Source organism: Somniosus microcephalus, chromosome 23 (genome assembly GCF_052327205.1).
Source record: "Somniosus microcephalus isolate GS21.2 chromosome 23, FLI_Smic_1.0, whole genome shotgun sequence".
In the NCBI taxonomy this organism is placed as follows: domain Eukaryota; kingdom Metazoa; phylum Chordata; class Chondrichthyes; order Squaliformes; family Somniosidae; genus Somniosus; species Somniosus microcephalus.
The window spans coordinates 14108918-14132631 of NC_141009.1; the positions used below are offsets into that span (position 1 = coordinate 14108918).

Consider the following 23714-nt stretch of genomic DNA (forward strand, 5'->3'; position numbering starts at 1 on the left):
TTCGGAGCAGGACTGGCAGATACTCTACGGGACAAATTTGTCTGTGGACTCCTGAGTGAAGGAACCCAGAAGAGGTTACTCTCAGAGAAAGAGCTGACGCTGGATAAGGCTTTCAGCTTGGCAGTATCGTACGAAGCAGCAGCAAGGGGAGCTGCGGAAATACAGCAAAAGCCACAGGAATACGGCACCCATGAAATGACACGGAGATTTGAAAAATGTTATCGCTGCGGCAGAACAACCCATGACCAGAAGGACTGTTGGTCCAAGGACAAAATATGCAGGCAATGCGGAAAGATGGGACACATTGCACGAGTTTGCAGGTCTGGAAAGAAGACTAACGACAACAAAAAGGCTACTAAGGAACAGTACAGGAAAGTACAAAAGATGACGGACAGTAGTTCCGAAGACCAGAAGAGCGATAGTGAATCCGGGAACAAGAGACTAAGCTGTCTCAAACTTCACAACGTAATCACGAAAGAGGATCACTGAACCATTTGGGTCACCCTCATGATAGCAGGGTCCCAAGTCAAAATGGAATTGGATACAGGATCAGCCCTGACCGTCATGAATCGACGAGACTACGAGCGGCTATTCTCACACATATCCTTGAAAGAGACATCCATTGTCTTGAAGACGTATACGGGGCAGAAAGTATACCCCAGAGGGAAAATAAGGGTGCCTGTCGAATACAATGGCAAAGAAATACAGAAATTGTATCTGTACATACTGCAAGATGTGTGGATCCAGAGTAGTAATTCCACCCAAATTGAAGGATAGAGTGCTCAATGAGCTTCATGAGGGTCATCTGGGAGGGGTAAAAATGAAGAACTTAGCCAGAGCGTTTGTGTGGTGGCCGGGAATCAATAGAGAAATTGAAGAGATAACCAAGAGCTGTACAGGATGCCAGAAGGTCCAAAACGCCCCACCACAAGCCCCTCTACATCCATGGGAATGGCCCTCATCTCCATGGCAAAGGGTGCACATTGATTTTGCTGGTCCATTTATGGACTCGATGTTTTTAATTGCGGTGGATGCACATTCAAAGTGGCCAGAGGTAATAAAAATGTCCTCAACCACCACAGAAAAAACTATCACAGTCTTACGAACCATATTCGCCAGAAATGGGCTGCCTGAACAGATTTGCTCCGACAATAGACTACAGTTTGTGTCTGAAGAGTTCCGGAGGTTCTTAAAGAACAATGGTGTTAAGCATTACACATCCACCCCATATCATCCAGCCACCAATGGATTGGCTGAGAGGTTCGTTCAAACATTCAAGAAGGCTATCAAGGCAATGTGTAATGAAGACATACCCCTACAACACAAGGTGGATAACTTCTTGTTTGCCTACCGGAATGCGATACATGCGGTTACCAACCAAACTCCAGCCATGATGTTCTTCAATCGAAGACTACGATGCTGCTTGGATTTGGTTAAGCCAAACATCAGAAGAGATGTGGAGAACAGGCAGTTTCAGAATATGAATGAAAGGCCGACCAGGAGTTTTAAGATAGGTCAACCAGTTTTGGCCCGGGACTACCGCACAGAGAAATGGCAGCCAGGAATGATCTGCCCATGGCAAGGACCTCTAATGTATACTGTGGATGTTGGAGAGAGCATTGTAAGACGCCATGCTGACCAGATTCTAGAGTCACTGGAAAACGTCAATTCCACACCACGATCCGATACACCTGGTGATGAAACCGAAGTACCAATTGCATCTACCTCAGAATCGGTGATATTGGAAGCAGACGAACCAAACAACGACGTTGATCCCGAATCAACTTTGCCAGAAGAACCTGATACCCCAAAGAGGCGTTATCCAGACAGAATCAGGAAGCCTCCTCAAAGACTGAACTTATAATTGCTTAACTTCAGCTAATGTATCTAGCAACTGTAATTGTAAATATGTTATTTAATTATTAATCGAATGTTATGTACTGTTTAGCTAAAATGGGGGGGGAATTGTAGTGTATGTACTTTGCAGAAGGAACTATATTCTGCAGCCCCTGTATACTGCAGTACCAGTATTGACCACCCCTGTATATAAGCCTGTGTAGTAACTTTGCATAGTAGTTCCAGTTTTGTCTCCACTCAGTAAACACCTGTTGTAACCAACTCCTGCAGTCCGTGTCTCAATTACACACGGACATAATAATAAGTGTATAAGAAACCAGCGTCAAGACCATAGGGTCATTCACTTCAGCTTTCGTTATTGTACTTGGCTATTAGCTAAGTATAGCTACTTCATGTGGCGAGGACTCAGTGTTAGAATATTTTTTTTCATTCGTTCATGGGATGTGGGTGTCGCTGGCAAGGCCAGCATTTATTGCCCATCCCTAGTTGCCCTTGAGAAGGTGGTGGTGAGCCGCCTTCTTGAACCGCTGCAGTCCGTGTGGTGAAGGTGCTCCCACAGTGCTGTTAGGGAGGGAGTTCCAGGATTTTCACCCAGCAACGAAGAAAGGACGGCAATATACTTCCAAGTCAGGATGGTTTGTGACTTGGGGGCGGTGGTGTTCCTATGCGCCTGCTGCCCTTGTCCTTCTAGGTGGTAGAGGTCGCGGGTTTGGGAGATGCTGCCAAAGAAGCCTTGGTGAGTTGCTGCAGTGCATCTTGTAGATGGTACACACTGCAGCCACAGTATGCCGGTGGTGAAGGCAGTGAATGTTTAAGGTGGTGGATGGGGTACCAATCAAGTGGGCTGCTTTGTCTTGGATGGTGTCGAGCTTCTTGAGTGTTGGAGCTGCACTCATCCAGGCAAGTGGAGAGTATTCTATCACACTCCTGACTTGTGCCTTGTAGATGGTGGAAAGGCTTTGGGAGTCAGGAGGTGAGACACTCGCCGCAGAATACCCAGCCTCTGACCTGCTTTTGTTGCCAGTGTTTATGTGGCTGGTCCAGTTAAGTTTCTGGTCAATGGTGAGCCCCCAGGATATTGATGGTGGGGGATTCGGTGATGGTAATGCTGTTGAATGTCAAGGGGCAGTGGATAGACGGTCGCTTGTTGGAGATAGTCATTGCCTGGCGCGAATGTTACCTGCCACTTATCAGCCCAAACCTGAATGTCGTTCAGGTCTTGCTGCATGCGGGCATGGACTGCTTCATTATCTGAGGAGTTAATAATGGCACTGAATACTGTGCAGTCATCAGCGAACATCCCAACTTTTAACCTTATGTTGGAGGGAAGGTCATTGATGAAGTAGCTGAAGATGGTTGGGCTTAGGTCACTGCACTGAGTAACTCCAGCAGCGATGTCCTGGGGCTGTGATGATTGACCTCCAACCACCACAACTATCTTTCTTTGTGCTAGGTATGACTCCAGCCAGTGGAGAGGTCCCCCCCCTGATTCCCATTGACTTCAATTTTACTCGGGCTCCTTGATGCCACACTCGGTCAAATGCTGCCTTGATGTCAAGGGCAGTCACTCTCACCTCACCTCTGGAATTCAGCTCTTTTGTCCGTGTTTGGACCAAGGCTGTAATGAGATCTGGAGTCGAGTGGTCCTGGCAGAACCCAAACTGGGCATCAGTGAGCAGGTTATTGGGGAGTAAGTGCTGCTTGATAGCACAGTTGACGACACCTTCCATCACTTTGCTGATGATTAAGAGTAGACTGATGGGGCGGTAATTGGCCGGATTGGATTTGTCCTGCTTTTTATGGACAGGACATAGCTGGGCAGTTTTCCACATTGTCGGATAGATGCCAGTGTTATAGCTGTACTGGAACAGCTTGGCTAGAGGCGTGGCTAGTTCTGGAGCACAAGTCTTCAGCACGACAGCCGGGATGTTGTCAGAAACATAGAAACATAGAAACTAGGAGCAGGAGTAGGCCATTCGGCCCTTCGAGCCTGCTCCGCCATTCAACGAGATCATGGCTGATCATCCAAACCCTAGCACCCGGTCCCTACACCGACAGCCATCCCACCCAAGCCCTATCCCCGTAACCCCACATATTTAATCCCCCCTAACGCTAAGGGCCAATTTTTATCATGGCCAATCAACCTAACCCGCACATCTTTGGGCCCACAACCTTTGCTCTATCCAGTGCGCTCAGCCGTTTCTTGATATCACGTGGAGTAAATTGAATTGGCTGAAGACTGGCTTCTGTGGTGGTGGGGACCTTAGGAGGAGGTCGATATGGATCATCCACTTGGCACTTCTAGCTGAAGATGGTTGCAAATGCTTCAGTGTGCTGGGCTCCACCATCATTGAGGATGGGGATATTCATGGAGCCTCCTCCTCCCATTAGTTATTTAATGGCCCACCACCATTCACGACTGGATGTGGCAGGACTGCAGAGCTTTGATCTGATTCGTTGATTGTGGGGTCGCTTTTTAGCATGCATGTAGTCCTGTGTTGCAGCTTCCCCAGGTTGGCACTGCATTTTTAGGTATGCCTGGTGCTGCTCCGGCCATGCTCTTCTACACTCCTTATTGAATCAGGGTTGGTCCCCTGGCTTGATGGTAATGCGAGAATGAGGGATATGCCAGGCCATGAGGTTACAGGTTGTGGTGGAATCAATTCTGCTGCTGCTGATGGCGCACAGCACCTCATGGATGCCCAGTGTTGAGCTGCTAGATCTGTTCTGAATCTATCCCATTTAGCACAGTGGTAGTGCCACACAGCACGATGGAGGGTATACTCATTGTGAAGGTGGGACTTCGTCTCCACAATGACCGTGCGGTGGTCGCTGCTACCAATGCTGTCATGGACAGATGCATCTGCGACAGGTAGATTGGTGAGGACGAGGTCAAGTAGGTTTTTCCCTCGTGTTGGTTCACTCACCACCTGTCGCAGGCCCAGACTGGCAGTTATGTCCTTCAGGACTTGGCCAGCTCAGTCAATATGGTGCTACCGAGCCACTCTTGGTGATGGACATTGAAGTCCCCCACCCAGAGTACATTCTGAACCCTTGCTACTCTCTGTGCTTCTTCCAAGTGGTGTTCAACATGGAGGAGTACTGATTCATCAGCTGAAGGATGGCGGTAGGTGGTAATCAGTAGTTGGTTTGCTTGCCTTTGCAGGACATACCTAGGTATGGTGATGGAGGAGTTTTGGCCTAAAGGTATGATTATGTCAGGTTGTTGCTTGACTAGTCTATGGGACAACTCTCCCAATTTTGGTACAAGTCCCCAGATGTTGGTGAGAAGAACTTTGCAGGGTCGACTGGGCTGGGTGCGCCGTTGTCGTGTCCATAGCCGGTGCTGAGGTCGATGCCGGGTTCTCCGTCCGGTTTTATTCTTATTGTTTATCGTAGTGGTTCTTTACAACTGAGTGACTTGCTAGGTCATTTCAGAGGGCAGTTAAGAGTCAACCACATTGCTGTGGGTCTGGAGTCACATATAGGCCAGACCAGGTAAGGATGTAAAGGACATTAGTGAACCAGATGGGTTTTTAAGACAATCTGATAGTCACCATTACTGATACTAGCTTTTTATTCCAGATTTATTTAATTAACTGAATTTAAATTCCCCAGCTGCCGTGGTGGGATTTGAACTCACGTCTCTGAGATCATTAGTCCAGGCCTCTGGATTACTAGTCCAGTAACATAACCATTATGCTACCGTTCCACCAACCTTTGCATGGGAACTGCAACTTTAATACACATAACCATATTGCTACTACACAAATGGGAAGACTTGGCAGGCAGTAGCTGCTACACACAGCGCGAGTAGTTACACCAGGTTAGTGGCAAGAAAACAGCACCACCTAGTTTGACGGGGATACTTGGTGTCATCACACATTCTTACACTTTGATCCTCAAGGATGACTGACTGGTCCATCGTTAGTTCTTCCCTAGTACTTTGACTCCCATCACTTTCCTCTGGACTATCCTCAGAAACGTCTACACTGGCATCTAGAGAGAGGAACAAAAACGACAATTGGAGCCATAAAGAGGCAAATATTGTACACACGTAAATGATAGCGTGGTGACCAGTCACCGGAGCTACTGTGTAGATTGAATGCTCCACGTAGGGCAGTCTTTTAAAGCACACTCCAAAAATCCTATTTTATTTTTATGCATTGGCCTTTCTTTTAAAATGAATAAGGTGAAAATGCCTGTCTTTCTCCGTAAGTGATTAAACTACATTCTCAGAAATCAGAAATTTGTGTGTCCGGCAAATCCATTAACACATCATTATATCCGAGGAAAAAACAGGCATTCCTGTATTCCATTAAAAAGGGATTTAGGCAGTGTCACGCACTATATCCAGGCTGAGCTAGCAAGGCACTGACTCATTTCCAGTCCCCCTGCCTATGAAGCAATTTCAGTTCCCTGCACATGGGGGAACAGCCTCACCCCTCGCTTGAATTATTATTTTAAAAGCCAGCTGGATCGTTAAGAAGCTTTAGAAGTTTCTGCTCACATCTGGCTCGTGGTGTTCAGAATATTCTTAAATATTCATAAACTCCCATCAGTATATTGAAATGCTTCGTCCACTCTAATGTAGCAAAGACATTTTGAAAGTGCCTGCGTATTTTTGCAGTGCAAACTTAAAGCTCAATAACTGGTGCCCAGCTCATATGGGTAACTTCTTCTGAAAGCTACCATGATTGTAATAAAGCTTTTGCCTTGAAATTGTGCACTTTCTATGAATACATTATGTAATTTCTTTGTCGGCTACCTTAATTAAGGTATTAAGCTGAAACGGGTCAATAATATTGTTAAAATGGCAGACAGAAGGATTTCATTTGACCGTGATAGTATATTCATTACTAATACCAAGGCACATGCCTCTATCTGAACTTGATACATTTCTAAATTAATGTTATGAAAGAAGCATACCTTCATTCGGAGAGTTTGCCTTGTACTCCATAGGGGGGTCTATTATTATCTTTAGTTTATTCTACAAAGCAATGACAATGCATATTAATAGTATAGTTTTACAATGCAAGTCCAGTAACACAAGAAAGTCATTGAGCTTAAGATCTGTCACTGCCTGTGTTGGTTCCAAACAGCCCAATTTTTGAACAGCCCGGTTTTGGAGTGTCACATCTGAACATTTCTAAAATACAAACCACACATCAAAAGTTTGAACTTGCAAGTCCTTTCGTACTACACTTATGGTGCAGAGGCATTAGTTAGGAAGGCTTTCAATTCATTTTCACCAACAGAAAGCTAAACATCAGAACTCAAGCCACGATCTCGCTCACCCACTTCCCCATCCTTATCCTGCCCCCGTCTCTGGGCTCAGCTAAAGGCGGCAATCCTATTTCGGTAGCTTGCCAACTACAGGTCAGTTTTACCAAGAAAAAAACTACCATTGCTAGAAATATGAAATAAGAACAGCTATTGTTGCAAATGCGCAGCAGGTCTGTCAACTTCTGAAAAGAGAAAGAAAAACAGGTTAAAGTATTGGATAAAGACTCCATCCTTTTGACAAAGCCTGGAATGCTAACCTGCCTTAACTCTTTTCTGATGCTGATGGACCTGCAGTGCATTTCTGGCATTTGCTGTTTTTATTTTGGGTCAGATCTGCCACATCTCTCTAAGGACGTCACTTACAGAGTGGCATTTACAGAATCTTAGGAACTCTGTTGGAGCATGAAGGAGAAAAGAAGGCAACAAATGAGCAGGAAATATATATTACATCAGATTACATAGGACATACAGCACAGAAACAGGCCATTCGGCCCAACCAGTCCATGCGGGTGTTTATGCTCCACTCGAGCCTCCTCCCGTATTTCCTCATCTAACTCAATCAGCATAACCCTCTATACCCTTCTCCATCATATGCTTATCTAACCACCCCTTGAATGCATCTATACTATTCGCTTCAACCACTCCCTGTGGCAGCGAGTTCCAGATTCTCACCACTCTCTGGGTAAGGAAGTTTCTTCTGAATTCCCTATTGGATTTCTTGGTGACTATCTTATATTGATGGCCTCTAGTTTTGCTCTTCCCCACAAGTGGAAACACTCTCTCTGTAACTACTCTTTCATAATTTAGAAAACCTCTATTAGGTCACCCCTAAGTCTTCTCTTTTCAAGAGAAAAGAGACTCAGCCTGTTCATCCTTTCCTGACCCTCACATTTCTGGTATCATCCTTGTATATCTTCTCTGCACCCTCTCCAGTGCTTTTATATCCTTTTTATGTTATGGCGACCAGAACTCCACGCAGTACTCCAAGTGTGGTCTAACCAAGGTTCGATACAAGTTTAGCATAACTTCACTACTTTTCAGTTATATTTGATTTGAATATCTGATTTGAAAGTCGATTGTAAAAACGTTGTGTGGTATATTTTCCTCTGCCATAGCTTGGAGTATAAAGCAGGGAATATTACTTTATACTCATATTGACTTTTGGCTAAGAACAACAAACAGAGGAAAATATTCTCCCAAGTATCTCATTACTTCTGTCACTTTGTTACAAGGTTGAAGAGTTTTCATACCAGTTTATAGATTTCGTTTACTTCAAAATATTTACTGATAGCAGTGCTGAATCTGTACAGCTCCTTTTCCGACATGGAAGGGTAAAGATTAACTATATTCAGCTGCTTTTGGTAAAAGCTCTCGTATCTGTGTATGGAATAAAACCGTAAGTTAAAACAGCTAACAGCATTATATGGTTAGACTGAACTTATTAAAATGAATGTACTATTAATAGAGTGGAACTATTTTATAGTGAAACTTGTGCATTTTAGCAAAATTTCAGTTTGATGAAACAGAGAAAGCATTCATTCTCCCCACTTTTTAGTGGTGCTAATCAATAAGACCAGATTTGAATCCCAATCTGTATAGAGTAAGCTGATGTTAGTACAGCAGTTGGAATGCTACAGTTGTTCTCTCCGTCCCTGGGCTGGAAAGGAAAACAATCCAGGCTTTCTGCTCCTGATCACTCTCCAGTGATTTCTACTAGAAAGCGTGCATATGTGGATCTTGCGTCAGAACGGGATTGGGCTTGACTGCGATGCCTGCTATGGTCAAATAAACTCACTGTCCATGTTTACACGTGAGAAATGGCCACTTGGAACAGGATCCACAGGGCTCCCTTTGCCCATAAGACTGTATCCCAGGAAGAGTTTGCACCTTCAGGAAAGCAGGAAAGAACATTGGAAATAAAAAAAGAAAGCATCTAATTTGAGTTCAGTAAACAGTCAATCAGAGTGATTTGAAGACACTCTAACCCAAAGGTAGCACATTCTCTACTTCAGCATGACCAGAGGAGGGAGGGGGAGGTAGGCAGGCAATTGCGGTCAGGGAAGGAAAGCCCGGGTCCTAGTTTTCTTGTGGGGTATGGAGGAGCACTCCTGCTCTTCCTGGCCCACAAGGAAACTTCCTTTTTAAAAAAAAATGACTTACCCTTTAGGGCCTGCTGCTCCTTCACGCCAGGTTTCCCCGCCAAGGCCAGCACCAGGTCGCCGACCTCGTGACACAAAGTTAAAATTGGCGTCAACAGACCCCGGGCTTCTACATTTTAATGAGGCCTTCGCCATCTTGCGGCAAGGGCCTGACATGCTTCCTGAAACCAGGGAGTTAAAATACTGGCTGGCGTGAGTGCGGCGTCAAGCCGGAGGGTATGACGGCGCCTCTATTTTACCACCCCCCCCCCCCCCCCCCGCACATCCCACTGGCGGGGCAGGGCAGGGCTGGGCTAAAATCGGCCTTCAAGTGTACGTTTCAGAAAAAAAAAGGCGAGTCTCAATCTAGTTATTGAAAAAAGGGCACGAATGGTGAGAGCTGTCAGGGCTGGAAAGAAAACAGTGAGATAGACTCATGGGACCAAACCTATGCAAATTGGAGAGCATTCCCCAGAAAACTAGACAAATGGAGTGAGTCTGGGCACAGGGAATGAGATAGAGTCATAGAGACATACAGCACAGAAAGTGGCCCTTCGGCCCATCGTGTCCACGCCGGCTATCAAGCCCTGTCTATTCTAATCCTATTTTCCAGCACTTGGTCCGTAGCCTTGTATGCTATGGTGTTTCAAGTGCTCATCTACATGCTTATCTACACAGAGATGTAGGGAGAGGAGCACCAGCTCAACACCACTTCATTTGTGAGAAAGGAGATTATGTTTTGACCATGAAGATAAAAAAAAAGCAGAGAAACTTATCTTAAAAAAAACTTTGCAAAGTAGAAATACTTACCCTTTTTTGATCCCATCCAGCAGGCAAATGGCCTTCTTAAGGTCTGACTTCAGTTCCATCTGTGTGTGTCTCTGTCTTAGTTGATCAATAAGCATATCCAGCTGTGCTTCCCTCGCCTGATAAAACATTAATATTTTTAATAGATGCACAAAAACACAAACTTTGCTATAAAATGTTCGATGAATGAAAATTTGACAACTTTTCTTTTGCATGGGGTGGGGGCATGAGAAAAGTATGCTAATTAAGCAGGGTCAACAGATATTACACACATCCCTTTTGAAATGATTAGATTTGCCAACAAATGTCATTAAATTTTGAAATATTACCAATTCCTAATATTTCAAACATCCGGAAATCCAAGCAACTAGTTACTTTAGTGAAACGCATTTGTGTCACGCTGATGCAAAAGTCACGACGCCAACATTTTTTTTAACGACAGACCAATTGGCATGAGATTGTTTGCACTAGCACAGTATCAAACGATATTTGTCTCTCTGAATACCTCCATTTAGGAACGAGTCAGCGGAGTAAACGCCCCAATGACGAGCTGGAAATTAACCCCAGCGTGATTCCACACTGAGCGCCAGGGCCCTCTGCCTACCTGATTTACTTTATCGTGTTTATTCCGACATTCATCGAGTTGCTCTTTCAGCTGGTGTTCCTGGTCAGCCAGGTTCATTCTGTGCTCCTCCCACAGACGAGCGGCGACCTTGCAAGTATTAAATATCACCGTACACTGAAAGTTCATCTGCTGGGCTAAGCTCTCCATGTGTTTCTGTCAATGTGGAAGACAAGTTACCTAAGGGAGTTTGCAGTAGCTGCGTGGAAACAGTCAGAGCATCTTCCTGGCATTTCACTATCTGATGATTTCCTCTTAAAAAATCTCGACATCGGCTCCCCGATGCCTCAGCACTGAGCAGCTTAGCCGCACTGAGTGAGAAGGCCCTCTTGTTTGATTGCTGGTCTGTGTTGCGTTCGCTGATCTCATTTGGGGTAGCAGTAGGGCCTTAGCACCCTCGACTGGGAAGGGAAAAATCAGCGAAAGTATCTGTTCCCGATCACTATCCAGCAGGCCCTACTGGACAATGCATGTGTGTAAGTGTTAGCCATGGCTCAGTTGGTAGCACTCTTGCTTCTGACCTCTCATGGGGACATAAAAGATCCCATGGCACTATTTTGAAGAAGCGCAGGGGAGTTATCCCCATTGTCCTGGCCAATATTTATCCCTCAATCAACATCACTACAACAGAATATTTGGTCATTATCACATTGCTGTTTATGGGAGCTTTCTGTGTGGAAATTTGCTGCCACGTTTCCTACATTACAACAGTGACTACACTTCAAAAGTACTTACTTGGCTGTAAGCCGCTTTGGGATGTCCTGAAAGGCGCTATAGAAATGCAAGACTTTCTTTCTTTCTTGAGTGCCATTCCAGGGTAGGATTGGGCTTGGCTTTGATGATCCACCCCCTCCCCTATATCCCACCAACACCACTGACTAAACTTACAGATGAGGAATGGCCACTGCAGCAAGGTACTGGTAGCTGCTTGAGAACCGTATCGCATCAGGAATCAATGCTTTCAGGAGCGAAGAACATTTGCAACAACCCAGTAGAACACATAATATGGCCCAGAGGCCAGTTACTGCCTGCCTTTACCTACTTTTCTTGGTAGCTGTGCTTCCATTCATACCCTGCCTGGCTGCAGGATGCTGCCAGAGCTAGGATTTTATGATCTTTCCTGCTCTTTATCTTTCTCTCCAGCAAAAGGGAAGCAAATGTTTTTGGAACGCAAGGTTATCCCAGCTTCCATATAGCAAGTGAAAAGGCCCCAATAACATAAGTTGAACAGAATCATGGCTTCAATTGCTTTCCTCTCTTCTGGAGAATTGCTTGCTGTCCACAGTGACATGATTGAAATCAGCAGTTCATTGTGTGGAGAATCCTAGGTGCAGATCTGAGCCCCATTACACCGTGCTGAAGCGTGTTGCAGTATACCTGAGAGAAGCTCTCAAGAAAGACGTTGGTTGGGATTATGACCCTTGACAAGAACTTGGTACACTAAAATTCCTGTCCCTTCCCACAGCATAACACTGCACCAAGAAACTGCTCCAAAGTCATTTCATAACCACCAGAGAAAGGAGACTTCCACCCCTTCAGTCTGAGCTGGATTTAAACTTAAGTCCCTGCCATTGGAACCACCCAGTCTCCCCATTTATTCAATTGCCATGAACGTTTTGGTATTACTGCCCATTCAAAAAAAAAATAAACAGACTTACATCTACGGTGGACTGCTCCTCTTCAAACTGACGTTGTAAGTTGCCAACAAGTGGCAGAAAGTCAGAGATCATCAGCTGTTTGGCCTCTTGTTCTGTACATGCCTGTAAGCTCATGAGCTCCTCCTGAATTATGATAGATACATAAGAACATAAGAAATAGGAGCAGGAGTCGGCCATTTGGCCCTTCGAGCCTGTTCTGCCATACAATAAGATCATGGCTGATCTTCTACTTCATCTCCACTTTCCTGCACTATCCCCATATCCCTTGATTCCCTTAATATCCAAAAATCTATCGATCTTTGTCTTGAATATGCTCAATGACTGAGCCTCCACAGCCCTCTGGGGTAGAGAATTCCAAAGATTCACCACCCTCAGTGAAGAAATTTCTCCTCATCTCAGTCCTAAATGGCCAACCCCTTATTCTGAGACTGTGACCCCTGGTTCTAGACTCCCTAGCCAGGGGAAACATCTTCCCTGCATCTACCCTGTCAAGTCCTGGAAAAATTTTGTATGTTTCAATGAGATCACCTCTCATTCTTCTAAACTCTAGAGAATATAGGCCTAGTCTACTCAATCTCTCCTCATAGGACAATCCCCCCATCCCAGGAACCAGTCCGGTGAACCTTCGTTGCACTCCTTCTATGGCAAGTATATCCTTCCTTAGGTAAGGAGACCAAAACTGTACACAATACTCCAGGTGTGGTCTCACCAGGGACCTATATAATAGTATATATAATATATAATAATATATATATAATATACAGAAAGAATATTACCATAAATAACTCAGTAATAAACCTGACAGTACAGCAACTCCAGCACATGTAGTACCAGAAAATTAATAAAATTACATCGTGTAACGGCCAGCTTGTAAACACTGAAGAAAGCACAACAGGACTTTTCACTTCTTGGCCCTGAATTTCCAATCGGAGGCTTCCTGCGGGCGGATGCCTCCGATCAGCAAAAAATCTACACATCTACCTGCTGTACCCGGAGATACGGAGGCTTCCGATCCTGGGCCTGTCCTCTTGGAAATGCACAGAGGCCCACGTATTTCAGGAGCGCATGCGGTTCACAAGCACCCCTGCGATCACGTGGGCCAGCTCAACCAATGGAAGAAAGGAATCCCCCTTCATACTTTTGACAGTTCCGTATGCACGGAATTGTCAAAAGTATGAATGGGGATGACTACAAAAATGCACCAACACACTGACATAAATAAAGAAAAGCCATTACATATATAACATTAATTAAAATGGCACTTAATTAAATATGTTAAACAAAAATCTAACTTTTTGAATACATTCTTTATATGTTTTAATGGGGTTTAATATAAACTTACCTTATTGGACAGGGTTATTAATTTATAAGTGTGATAAAATCTTATTTTTCTATTTTTTAAACTCTTATGCTGGTAAAAGTAGGCCTTACATCTGCTTTTACCAGGCATAAGAATTCTATGGCCTTTCAGTGGGCGGAGGTTGAGCAAATAGCGCAACTCTCCACCCGCAGAGGCACTTTTCTTGGGCGCGCGGATGATCTGTCAAGAGAATTTTTGACAGATCGCAAGTTCCGGGTTTCAGCGCATGCGCTTCGCTTGCCTAAACCCGGAACTTGCGCGACCCCTATGGGCACGTGCGCACCTCGTATGCACCCGTGGGGGTCGGAAAATGTGGGCCAAAAATTATCTTGTAATGGACTATTGGGGAAGGCAGAGTTGTAAACAGGCACTTTTTTCAATATTTGTTCTCAGGACATGGGTAGTGCTGGAAAGGTCACATTTATTGCCCATTCCTGATGGTGGGCCTTCCAGCAATAGCTTACTAGGCCTCTTCAGAGGGCATTAAGAGTGAACCACATTGTGTGAGACTAATTCTACATAAACTGACTGACAAGACTAAATGAAAGAATTCCCTTGTCATCGTCACCACCACTATGATCTAGCCAAGGAGTGACCGAGGCCATCACATGCACTGGCAGTCAGACTGTTCTACTTCCACATTCCAGTTTTATCAGAACCCGGCACAATTAAGGAATTAATGATTGCACCTGAACCTGAACCAGAGCGGGACAAATATCCTTGCGGGGAGGTTTGCTAGCACTGTTGGGGGGGGTTTAAACTAACTTGGCAGGGGGATGGGATACAGAGGGGAGCTGAAATAGGGGGGGATGTGCTGCCAATTATAGAGAAAAATATATAAGGGCAAGGCTGGATGGCATCTATTTTAATGCAAGGAGTCTTGCAAATAAGGTGGATGAACTGAAGGTGTTGATAAACACATGGGAGTATGATATTGTTGCTATCACGGAGACATGGTTGAGGGAAGGGCAAGACTGGCAGCTCAATATTCCGGGGTACAGAATCTTCAGGCGAGACAGAGGGGGAGGTATAAGAGGAGGGGGTGTTGCAATATTAATTAAGGAGTCAATTACTGCAGTAAGGAGGGATGATATATTAGCAGGGTCCTCTAATGAGGCCATATGGGTGGAGCTTAAAAACAAAAAGGGGGCAAGCACTTTGCTGGGAGTGTACTATAGGCCTCCAAACAGTCAGGGGGAGATAGAGGAACAGATATGTAGGCAAATCTCAGAGAAATGTGCAAATAATAGGGTAATAATAATGGGGGATTTCAACTTCCCCAATATTAACTGGGATAGTCAGAGTGTGAAAGGCTCAGAGGGTGTAGAATTCTTAAAGTGCATCCAGGAGAGCTTTTTGAGCCAGCATGTAGAAAGTCCTACAAGAGAGGGGGCGGTACTGGACCTAATTCGAGGGAATGTGGCCGGCCAAGTGGAAAAAGTGCTAGTAGGTGAGCACTTTGGTGACAGTGACCATAATATGGTAAGATTTAAGGTGGTCATGGAAAAGGACAGGGATGGGCCGGAAATAAAGGTTCTAAATTGGGGGAAGGCCGATTTTAATAGGATAAGGCAGGATCTGGCCAAAATGGACTGGGATCAGCTACTTGTAGGAAAATCCGCATCGGAGCAATGGGAGGCTTTCAGAAGGGAGATTGAGATCATACAATGGCAACATGTTCCCGTAAAGGTCAAGGGTGGTTCCAAAAACCACAGGGAACCTTGGATGTCAGGGGATATACGAGAATGGATTAGGAAAAAAAGGAGGGCTTTTGGTAGATACAAAAGGCTAAAGACGGAGGAAGCCCTAGAGGAGTACAAAAAGTGCAGGGGGATACTTAAAAAAGAAATTAGGAGATCAAGGAGGGGCCATGAAATAACACTGGCGAGCAAAATAAAGGAAAATCCTAAGATGTTTTATAAGTATATTAAGGGTAAGAGGATAACTAGGGAAAAAATAGGGCCCATTAGGGACAAAAGTGGCAATCTGTGTGTGGAGCCGGAAGATGTAGGAGGAGTTCTAAATGAATTTTTTGCATCTGTTTTCACTATGGAGAAGGACGATGTAGACATAGAAATAGGGCGGGGGGACTGTGATATGCTCGAACATATTAACATCGAGAGGGAGGAGGTATTGGCGGTTTTAGCTGGCCTAAAAATGGATAAATCCCCAGGCCCGGATGAAATGTATCCCAGGCTGCTGTGTGAGGCAAAGGAGGAGATTGCGGGGGCTCTAACACATATATTCAGGACCTCTCTGGCCACAGGGGATGTGCCAGAGGACTGGAGAACCGCTAATGTAGTACCATTGTTCAAGAAGGGTAGTAGGGAAAAACCGGGGAACTACAGGCCAGTGAGCCTAACATCAGTGGTAGGAAAATTATTGGAAAAAATCCTGAGGGACAAAATTTGTCTCCACTTGGAGAGGCAAGGATTAATCAGGGATAGTCAACATGGCTTTGTCAAGGGAAGATCATGTCTGACTAATTTGATTGAATTTTTTGAGGGGGTGACTAGGTGTGTGGATGAGGGTAACGCAGTGGATGTGGTATACATGGATTTCAGTAAGGCCTTCGATAAAGTCCCGCACAGGAGACTGGTCAAGAAGGTAAGAGCCCATGGAATCCAGGGTGCCTTGGCACATTGGATACAAAACTGGCTTAGTGGCAGAAGGCAGAGGGTGATGGTCGAAGGTTGTTTTTGTGACTGGAAGCCTGTGGCCAGTGGGGTACCACAGGGATCGGTGCTGGGTCCCTTGCTGTTTGTGGTCTACATTAATGACTTGGATATGAATGTAAAGGGTATGATCAGTAAGTTCGCGGATGATACAAAAATTGGTAGGGTGGTAAATAGCGAGGAGGGTAGCCTCAGTCTGCAGGACGATATAGATGGGTTGGTCAGATGGGCGGAACAGTGGCAAATGGAATTTAACCCGGAAAAGTGCGAGGTGATGCACTTTGGGGGGACTAACAAGGCAAAGGACTACACAATGAATGGAAAGACCCTAGGCAAGACGGAGGGTCAGAGGGATCTGGGTGTGCAAGTACACCGATCCCTGAAGGCGGCGGAACAGGTGGATAAGGTGGTAAAAAAGGCATATGGGATACTTGCCTTCATTAGCCGAGGCATTGAATATAAGAGCAAGGAGGTTATGATGGAGCTGTATAAAACACTGGTTAGGCCACAGCTGGAATACTGTGTGCAGTTCTGGTCGCCACACTACAGGAAGGATGTGATCGCGTTAGAGAGGGTGCAGAGGAGGTTCACCAGGATGTTACCAGGGCTGGAGCGCTTCAGCTATGAAGAGAGACTGGGCAGATTGGGTTTGTTTTCCTTGGAGCAGAGGAGGCTGAGGGGGGACATGATTGAGGTGTACAAAATTATGAGGGGCATAGATAGGATGGATGCTGAGGAGCTTTTTCCCTTAGTAGAGGGGTCAATAACTAGGGGGCATAGATTCAAGGTAAAGGGCGGGAGGTTTAGAGGGGATTTGAGAAAGAACTTTTTCACCCAGAGGGTGGTTGGAGTCTGGAACTCACTGCCTGAAAGGGTTGTGGAGGCAGAAACCCTCACAACATTTAAGAAGCATTTGGATGTGCACTTGAAATGCCATAGCATACAAGGCTACGGGCCAAATGCTGGAATATGGGATTAGATTAGGCAGGGCTTGATGGCCGGCGCGGACACGATGGGCCGAAGGGCCTCTATCCGTGCTGTATTACTCTATGACTCTATGACTCTATGACTGTCACCGTCGCCATTCACCCACCCTCAGTGGCACTGCTGTAATAAATGTAAATACCTCCAGTGGCATCTGTACCACCTTTAAAAAGGTGGGTTTTTGCATTCCCACCGATGCTTTGAACTCTGCCCTGTGGTGCAAACAGGGCAGATTCTACAGACGCATACACAACCGCTTCTATTTAATGCAGTTCAGCACAATATAAACTGGCCACTCACTGTTACACAGCAACACCAGACAAATCTGTTGTCATTCTCTGTTACAATACTACACATTTTACTGGACAGATTTGCACAGCAGCAAGTTACCCTGTTAGGGACATGCAGGAGCCACAGTTGCCTGCACCTAATCGGCACGTCTCCTACATTTGCCAAAGGGTTTGGACAACGGGAAAAATTCAAGTTTGGAGTTCAGATAAAATCAGCCCTCGGGAGAAATAGTCTGCTTTGAAAATAATATTTCATCAATCCCCCAACCCCACTCCCGCCATACTCTTACTATGAATTCAAAGGGCTGGATTTTGCCAATGGGGAGCTTTTGGAGGCGGGACTCCCACTTGTCGGGTTTTAGTCCCGCCTCCATCGACTTCTGGCCAACCCACGCAATTTTCTCTTGCTTGACCTTGTTAAGCCTGCCCAGCGGGCTTAATAGGCCAATTAAGGGGAAGCCGGTTACAGAGAATGTCAGCGTATGATGTTTCATCTGTCAAAGATTTTTGACAGATGAATTGTCATTGTTTGACGGCTCTGTGAAGCTGTCAAACACTGACATTCTCTGTAGTTTGATGAGTTCTTGTATTCAAGACTCATCAAAACTCTTTCTTTAGCAGAAATTAGATGGTTGTTGCATTGGAGAATGCAGCGTCCATCTGTCATCTCTGCCGCGGAGATGCGAGACTCTTCGCATCCACAACTGTTGAAGCCTGCAGGAAGAAACAAAGGTAAGTAAACTTTTTCTAACACTTACCTTCACAGTGCACTTTTGCATCCCACCAACCCCCGCAGACCCACTGCTCGCCTCAGTGACCCTGGCAGGGTTCACAGCCTTCAGGAAGCCCACACTTGTGTGGGTGAAATGGGGATAATCCTCTTATCTGCCTGTTAACTACCTGTTAACGGGCAGTTAAGTGGCTGTAATCCCCTTCCCACCTCCAGGAGACGGAACCCGGCGCGGGTCGGCTACCCACCTCCTGGGACGATGGCACGGAGGCAGGTTGGGGGCGGGTGCCCACCCGCCCCCAGATTCTGCCACCCGCCCCCAGATTCTGCCATTTTCCCGGCAGCCGCGCCACCAAACCCGCCTCCCCAGAGCTGGCAAGATCGCGCCCATAGGTCCCCTGGATTTACTGCATATGCACTGTAATGCAGCATGGAAGATATCTATTCTAAATTTACTTTTCACTCATTTCCATTTCTAGTCAAGTGTCCTAATTTCTTTGAAGTAAAGGGAGGAAAAAGAGTGGGAGAGCAATAGTGGTAGGGGACTCTATCGTAAGGGGAACAGACAAGACGTTTCTGTGGCTGCAGACGTGACTCCAGCATGGTATGTTGCCTCCCTGGTGCCAGGGTCAAGGATGTCACTGAATGGCTGCAGGGCATTCTGAAGGGGGAGGGCGCACAGTCAGAGGTCGTGGTTCACATTGGTACTAACGACATGGGTAGAAAGAGGGATGAGGTCCTGCAACAAGAATTTAGGGAGCTAGGTAGCAGATTAAAAAGCAGGACATCAAAGGTTGTAATCTCTGGATTACTCCCGGTGCCACGTGCAAGTGAGTATAGGAATAGAAGGATAGAGCAGTTGAATGCGTGGCTAAAAAGTTGGTGCAGGAGGGAGGGCTTTAGTTTCCTGGATCACTGGGTCTGCTTCTGGGGAAGGTGGGACCTGTACAAGTCAGATGGGTTGCACCAGAACTGGAACGGGACCAACATACTTGCGGGGAGGTTTGCTAGTACTGTTGGGGGGGGTTTAAACTAACTTGGCAGGGGGATGGGATACGGAGTGGAGCTATAGTACGGGGTGATGCACAGCCAAATATAGAGGAAAAAACAAGTCAGCCTGGAAGACAGAGTAAATATGTAATGGCACAAGGGAGTATGGCAAGGCTGGATGGCATTTATTTTAATGGATAGAAACATAGAAGATAGGAGCAGGAGTAGGCCATTCGGCCCTTCGAGCCTGCTCCGCCATTCATTGAGATCATGGCTGATCATCCAAATTCAGTACCCTGTCCCTGCCTTCTCCCCATATCCCTTGATCCCTTTAGCCTCAAGAAATATATCCAACTCTTTCTTGAATATATTTAATGAACTGGCCTCAACTGCCCTGTGTGGCAGAGAATTCCACAGGTTCACCACTCTCTGGGTGAAGAAATTCCTCCTCATTTCAGTCCTAAATGGCTTACCCCTTATCCTTAGACTATGACCCCTGGTTCTGGACTCCCCGGCCATCAGAAACATCCTTTCTGCATCTAGTCTGTCCAGACCTGACAGAATTTCATAGGTTTCGATGAGATCCCCTCTCAATCTTCTAAACTCCAGTGAGTATAAGCCCAATTGACACAATCTCTCCTCATACGTCATTCCTGCCATCCCAGGTATCAGCCTGGTGAATCTTCGCTGCACTCCCTCCATGGCAAGAACGTCCTTCCTCAGGTAAGGTGACCAAAACTGCACACAATACTCAAGGTGCGGTCTCACCAAGGCCCTGTACAACTGCAGCAAGACATCCTTGTTCTTGTACTCGAACCCTCTTGCTACGAAGGCCAACATACCATTTGCCTTCTTAACCGCCTGCTGCACCTGCATGCTTACCTTCAGCGACTGGTGCACAAGAACACCCAGGTCTCTTTGCACTTCCCCTTCTCCCAATCTATTGCCATTCAAATAATAATCTGCCTTCCTGTTTTTGCCACCAAAGTGGATAACCTCACATTTATCCACATTATAGTGCATTTGCCATGTTTCTGCCCAATCACCCAACCTGTCCAAATCGTACTGGAGTTTCATGACATCCTCCTCACAGCATACCCTCCAACCCAGCTTTGTGTCGTCTGCAAATTTGGAGATATTACATCCAATTCCCTCGTCCAGATCATTAATATATATTGTGAACAGCTGGGGTCCTAGGACCGATCCTTGTGGTACCCCACTAGTCACTGCCTGCCACTCGGAAAACGACCCGTTTATTCCAACTCTTTGCTTTCTGTCCGCCAACCAGTTCTCTATCCAAGTCAATACCTTGCCCCCAATCCCATGTGCCTTAATTTTGCACGCTAACCTCTTATGCGGGACCTTATCGAAAGCCTTCTGAAAGTCCAAATACACCACATTCACTGGTTCTCCCTTATCTATTTTACCAGTTACATCCTCAAAAAATTCCAGTAGATTAGTCAAGCATGATTTACCTTTTGTAAATCCATGTTGACTTTGTCCGATCCTGTCATTGCTTTCCAAGTGCTCTGCTATTACATCTTTTATAATGGACTCTAGCATTTTCCCCACTACCGATGTCAGGCTTACCGGTCTATAATTCCCCGCTTTTTCTCTGCCACCTTTTTTGAATAGTGGGGTAACATTAGCTACCCTCCAATCCATGGGTACTGTTCCAGAGTCTATCGAGTTCTGGAAGATGACCAGCAATGCATCTACTATTTCTAGGGCCACTTCCTTAAGTACCCTGGGATGTAGATTATCAGGCCCTGGGGATTTATCGGCCTTCAGTCCCATCAATTTTCCTGACACCATTTCCCTACAAATACTGATTTCTTTCAGTTCCACCCTTTCATCAGACCCTATGTTCCGCAGTATTTCTGGGAGGTTATTTATGTCCTCCTTTGTGAAGACAGAACCAAAATATGTATTTAGTTGGTCTGCCATTTCTTTGCTCCCCATTATAAATTCCCCCGATTCTGACTGCAAGGGACCTACGCTTGACTTCACCAATCTTTTCCTCTTTACATATCTATAAAAGCTTTTACAGTCAGTTTTTATGTTCCCTGAAAGCTTACTCTCATATTCTATTTTCCCTTTCTTAATTAATCCCTTTGTCCTCCTTTGTTGAATCCTAAACTGCTTCCAATCCTCAGGATTATTGCTTTTTCTGGCCAATTTGTATGTCCTCTCCTTGGATCTTATGCTATCCCTAATTTCCCTTGTTAGCCACAGTTGAGTCACCTTTTTTGTTTTATTTTTATGCCAAACTGGGATGAACAACTTCTGTAGTTCATCCATTCTGTCTTTGAATGTTTGCCATTGCCCATCCACCGTCAACCCTTTGAGTGCCATTCCCCAATCAATCCTACCCAACTCGCTCCTCAGACCATCGTAGTTTCCTTTATTTAAATTGAGGACCCTAGTTTCTGAGTCAACTACTTCATTCTCCATCTTAATGAAGAATTCGATCATGGAGCCTTGCGAGTAAGGCAGATGAATTGAAGGTGTTGATGAACATATGGGAGTATGATATTGTTGCTATCACAGAGACATAGTTGAGGGAGGGGCAGGACTGGCAGCTCAATATTCTGGGGTATAGAATCTTCAGGCGAGACAGAGGGGGGTGTAAAAGAGGAGGGGGTGTCGCAATATTAGTCAAGGAGTCAATTACTGCTGTAAGGAGGGATGATATCTTAGCAGGTTCCTCTAATGAGGCCATATGGGGAGAACTTAAAAACAAAAAGGGGGCAAGCACTTTGCTGGGAGTGTACTATAGGCCCCCAAACAGTCAGGGGAGATAGAGGAACAGATATGTAGGCAAATCTCAGAGAAGTGTAGAAATAATAGGATAATAATAGTAGGGGATGTCAACTTCCCCAATATTAACTGGGATAGTCAGAGTGTGAAAGGCTTAGAGGGTGCAGAATTCTTAAAGTGCATCCAGGAGAGCTTTTTGAGCCAGCATGTAGAAAGTTCTACAAGAGAGGGGGCGGTACTGGACCTAATTCTAGGGAATGTAGCCGGGCAAGTGGTAGATGTGTCAGTAGGAGAGCATTTTGGTGACAGTGACCATAATTCAGTGAGATTTAAAGTAGTCATGGAAAAGGACAAGGATGGACCGGAAATAAAGGTTCTAAATTGGGGGAAGGCCGATTTTAATATGATAAGGCAGGATCTGGCCAAAATGGACTGGGATCAGCTACTTGTAGGAAAATCCACATCAGAGCAGTGGGAGTCTTTCAGAAAGGAAATAGAGAGAGTACAACGCCAACATGTTCCCGTAAAAGTCAAGGGTGGGTCCAACAAGCCCAGGGAATCCTGAATGTCAAGGGATATCCAAGAATGGATTAGGAAAAAAAGGGAGGCTTTTGGCAGACACAAAGGACAAAAAACAGTGGAAGCCCCAGAGGAGTATAGAAAGTGCAGGGGGCTACTTAATAAAGAAATTAGGAGAGGGAAGAGGGGGCATGAAAAAACACTGGCGGGCAAAATAAAGGAAAATCCCAAGGTGTTTTATAAGTATACTAGCTGGAGTTCCCGGCGGTGCCGAGGCTTTTTTGAGGGCATGTTGTTGTTGGAAGAGAGAGAGAGAGCGACTAGGGGGAAGAGAGAGTGTGACTGGGGGGAAGAGAGAGAGCGACTGGGGGGAAGAGAGAGAGCGACTGGGGGGGGAAGAGAGAGAGCGACTGGGGGGAAGAGAGAGAGCGACTGGGGGGAAGAGAGAGAGCGACTGGGGGGAAGAGAGAGAGCGACTGGGGGGAAGAGAGAGAGCGACTGGGGGGAAGAGAGAGAGCGACTGGGGGAAGAGAGAGAGCGACTGGGGGGGAAGAGAGAGAGCGACTGGGGGAAGAGGGAGAGCGACTGGGGGGAAGAGAGAGAGCGACGGGGGGAAGAGAGAGAGCGACTGGGGTGAAGAGAGAGAGTGACTGGGGGGAAGAGAGAGAGCGAGTGGGGGTAAGAGAGAGAGCGAGTGGGGGTAAGAGAGAGAGCGACTGGGGGTAAGAGAGAGAGTGACGGGGGGAAGGGGGGTAGGGGGAGGGTAGGAGGGGGGGGAGGGGGAGAGGGGGAACATAAGAACATAAGAAATAGGAGCAGGAGTAGGCCAATCGGCCCCTCGAGCCTGCTCCGCCATTCAATAAGATCATGGCTGATCTGATCCTAACCGCCAATCTACTATCACAGAACCATCTCCTGAATCTAACAGAATTAGACACGCGAAAAAGGAGCAGGATCAGGCTACACGGCCCCTGGGCCCACTCCGCTACCCACAGGGCCATGACCGATCCGAACCTAGACTCATGTCCAAATTCCTGC

General features: G+C 46.0%; 1 protein-coding gene across 5 annotated transcripts in view; it reads right to left on the bottom strand.

The window, feature by feature from the left end:
• The window catches only part of ccdc180 (coiled-coil domain containing 180), a 185032-nt gene that overhangs the window by 111044 nt on the left and 50274 nt on the right, over positions 1 to 23714 (bottom strand). For all 5 annotated transcript variants that reach the window (XM_085965433.1, XM_085965436.1, XM_085965435.1 and 2 more), the window contains 6 exons: positions 12369 to 12491; positions 10693 to 10866; positions 10092 to 10207; positions 8394 to 8520; positions 6787 to 6847; positions 5750 to 5856 (listed from right to left, as the gene is read on the bottom strand). In XM_085965433.1, the coding sequence (XP_085821559.1) occupies positions 5750 to 5856; positions 6787 to 6847; positions 8394 to 8520; positions 10092 to 10207; positions 10693 to 10866; positions 12369 to 12491 (708 nt within the window). The remainder of the gene's footprint in view (positions 1 to 5749; positions 5857 to 6786; positions 6848 to 8393; positions 8521 to 10091; positions 10208 to 10692; positions 10867 to 12368; positions 12492 to 23714) is intronic.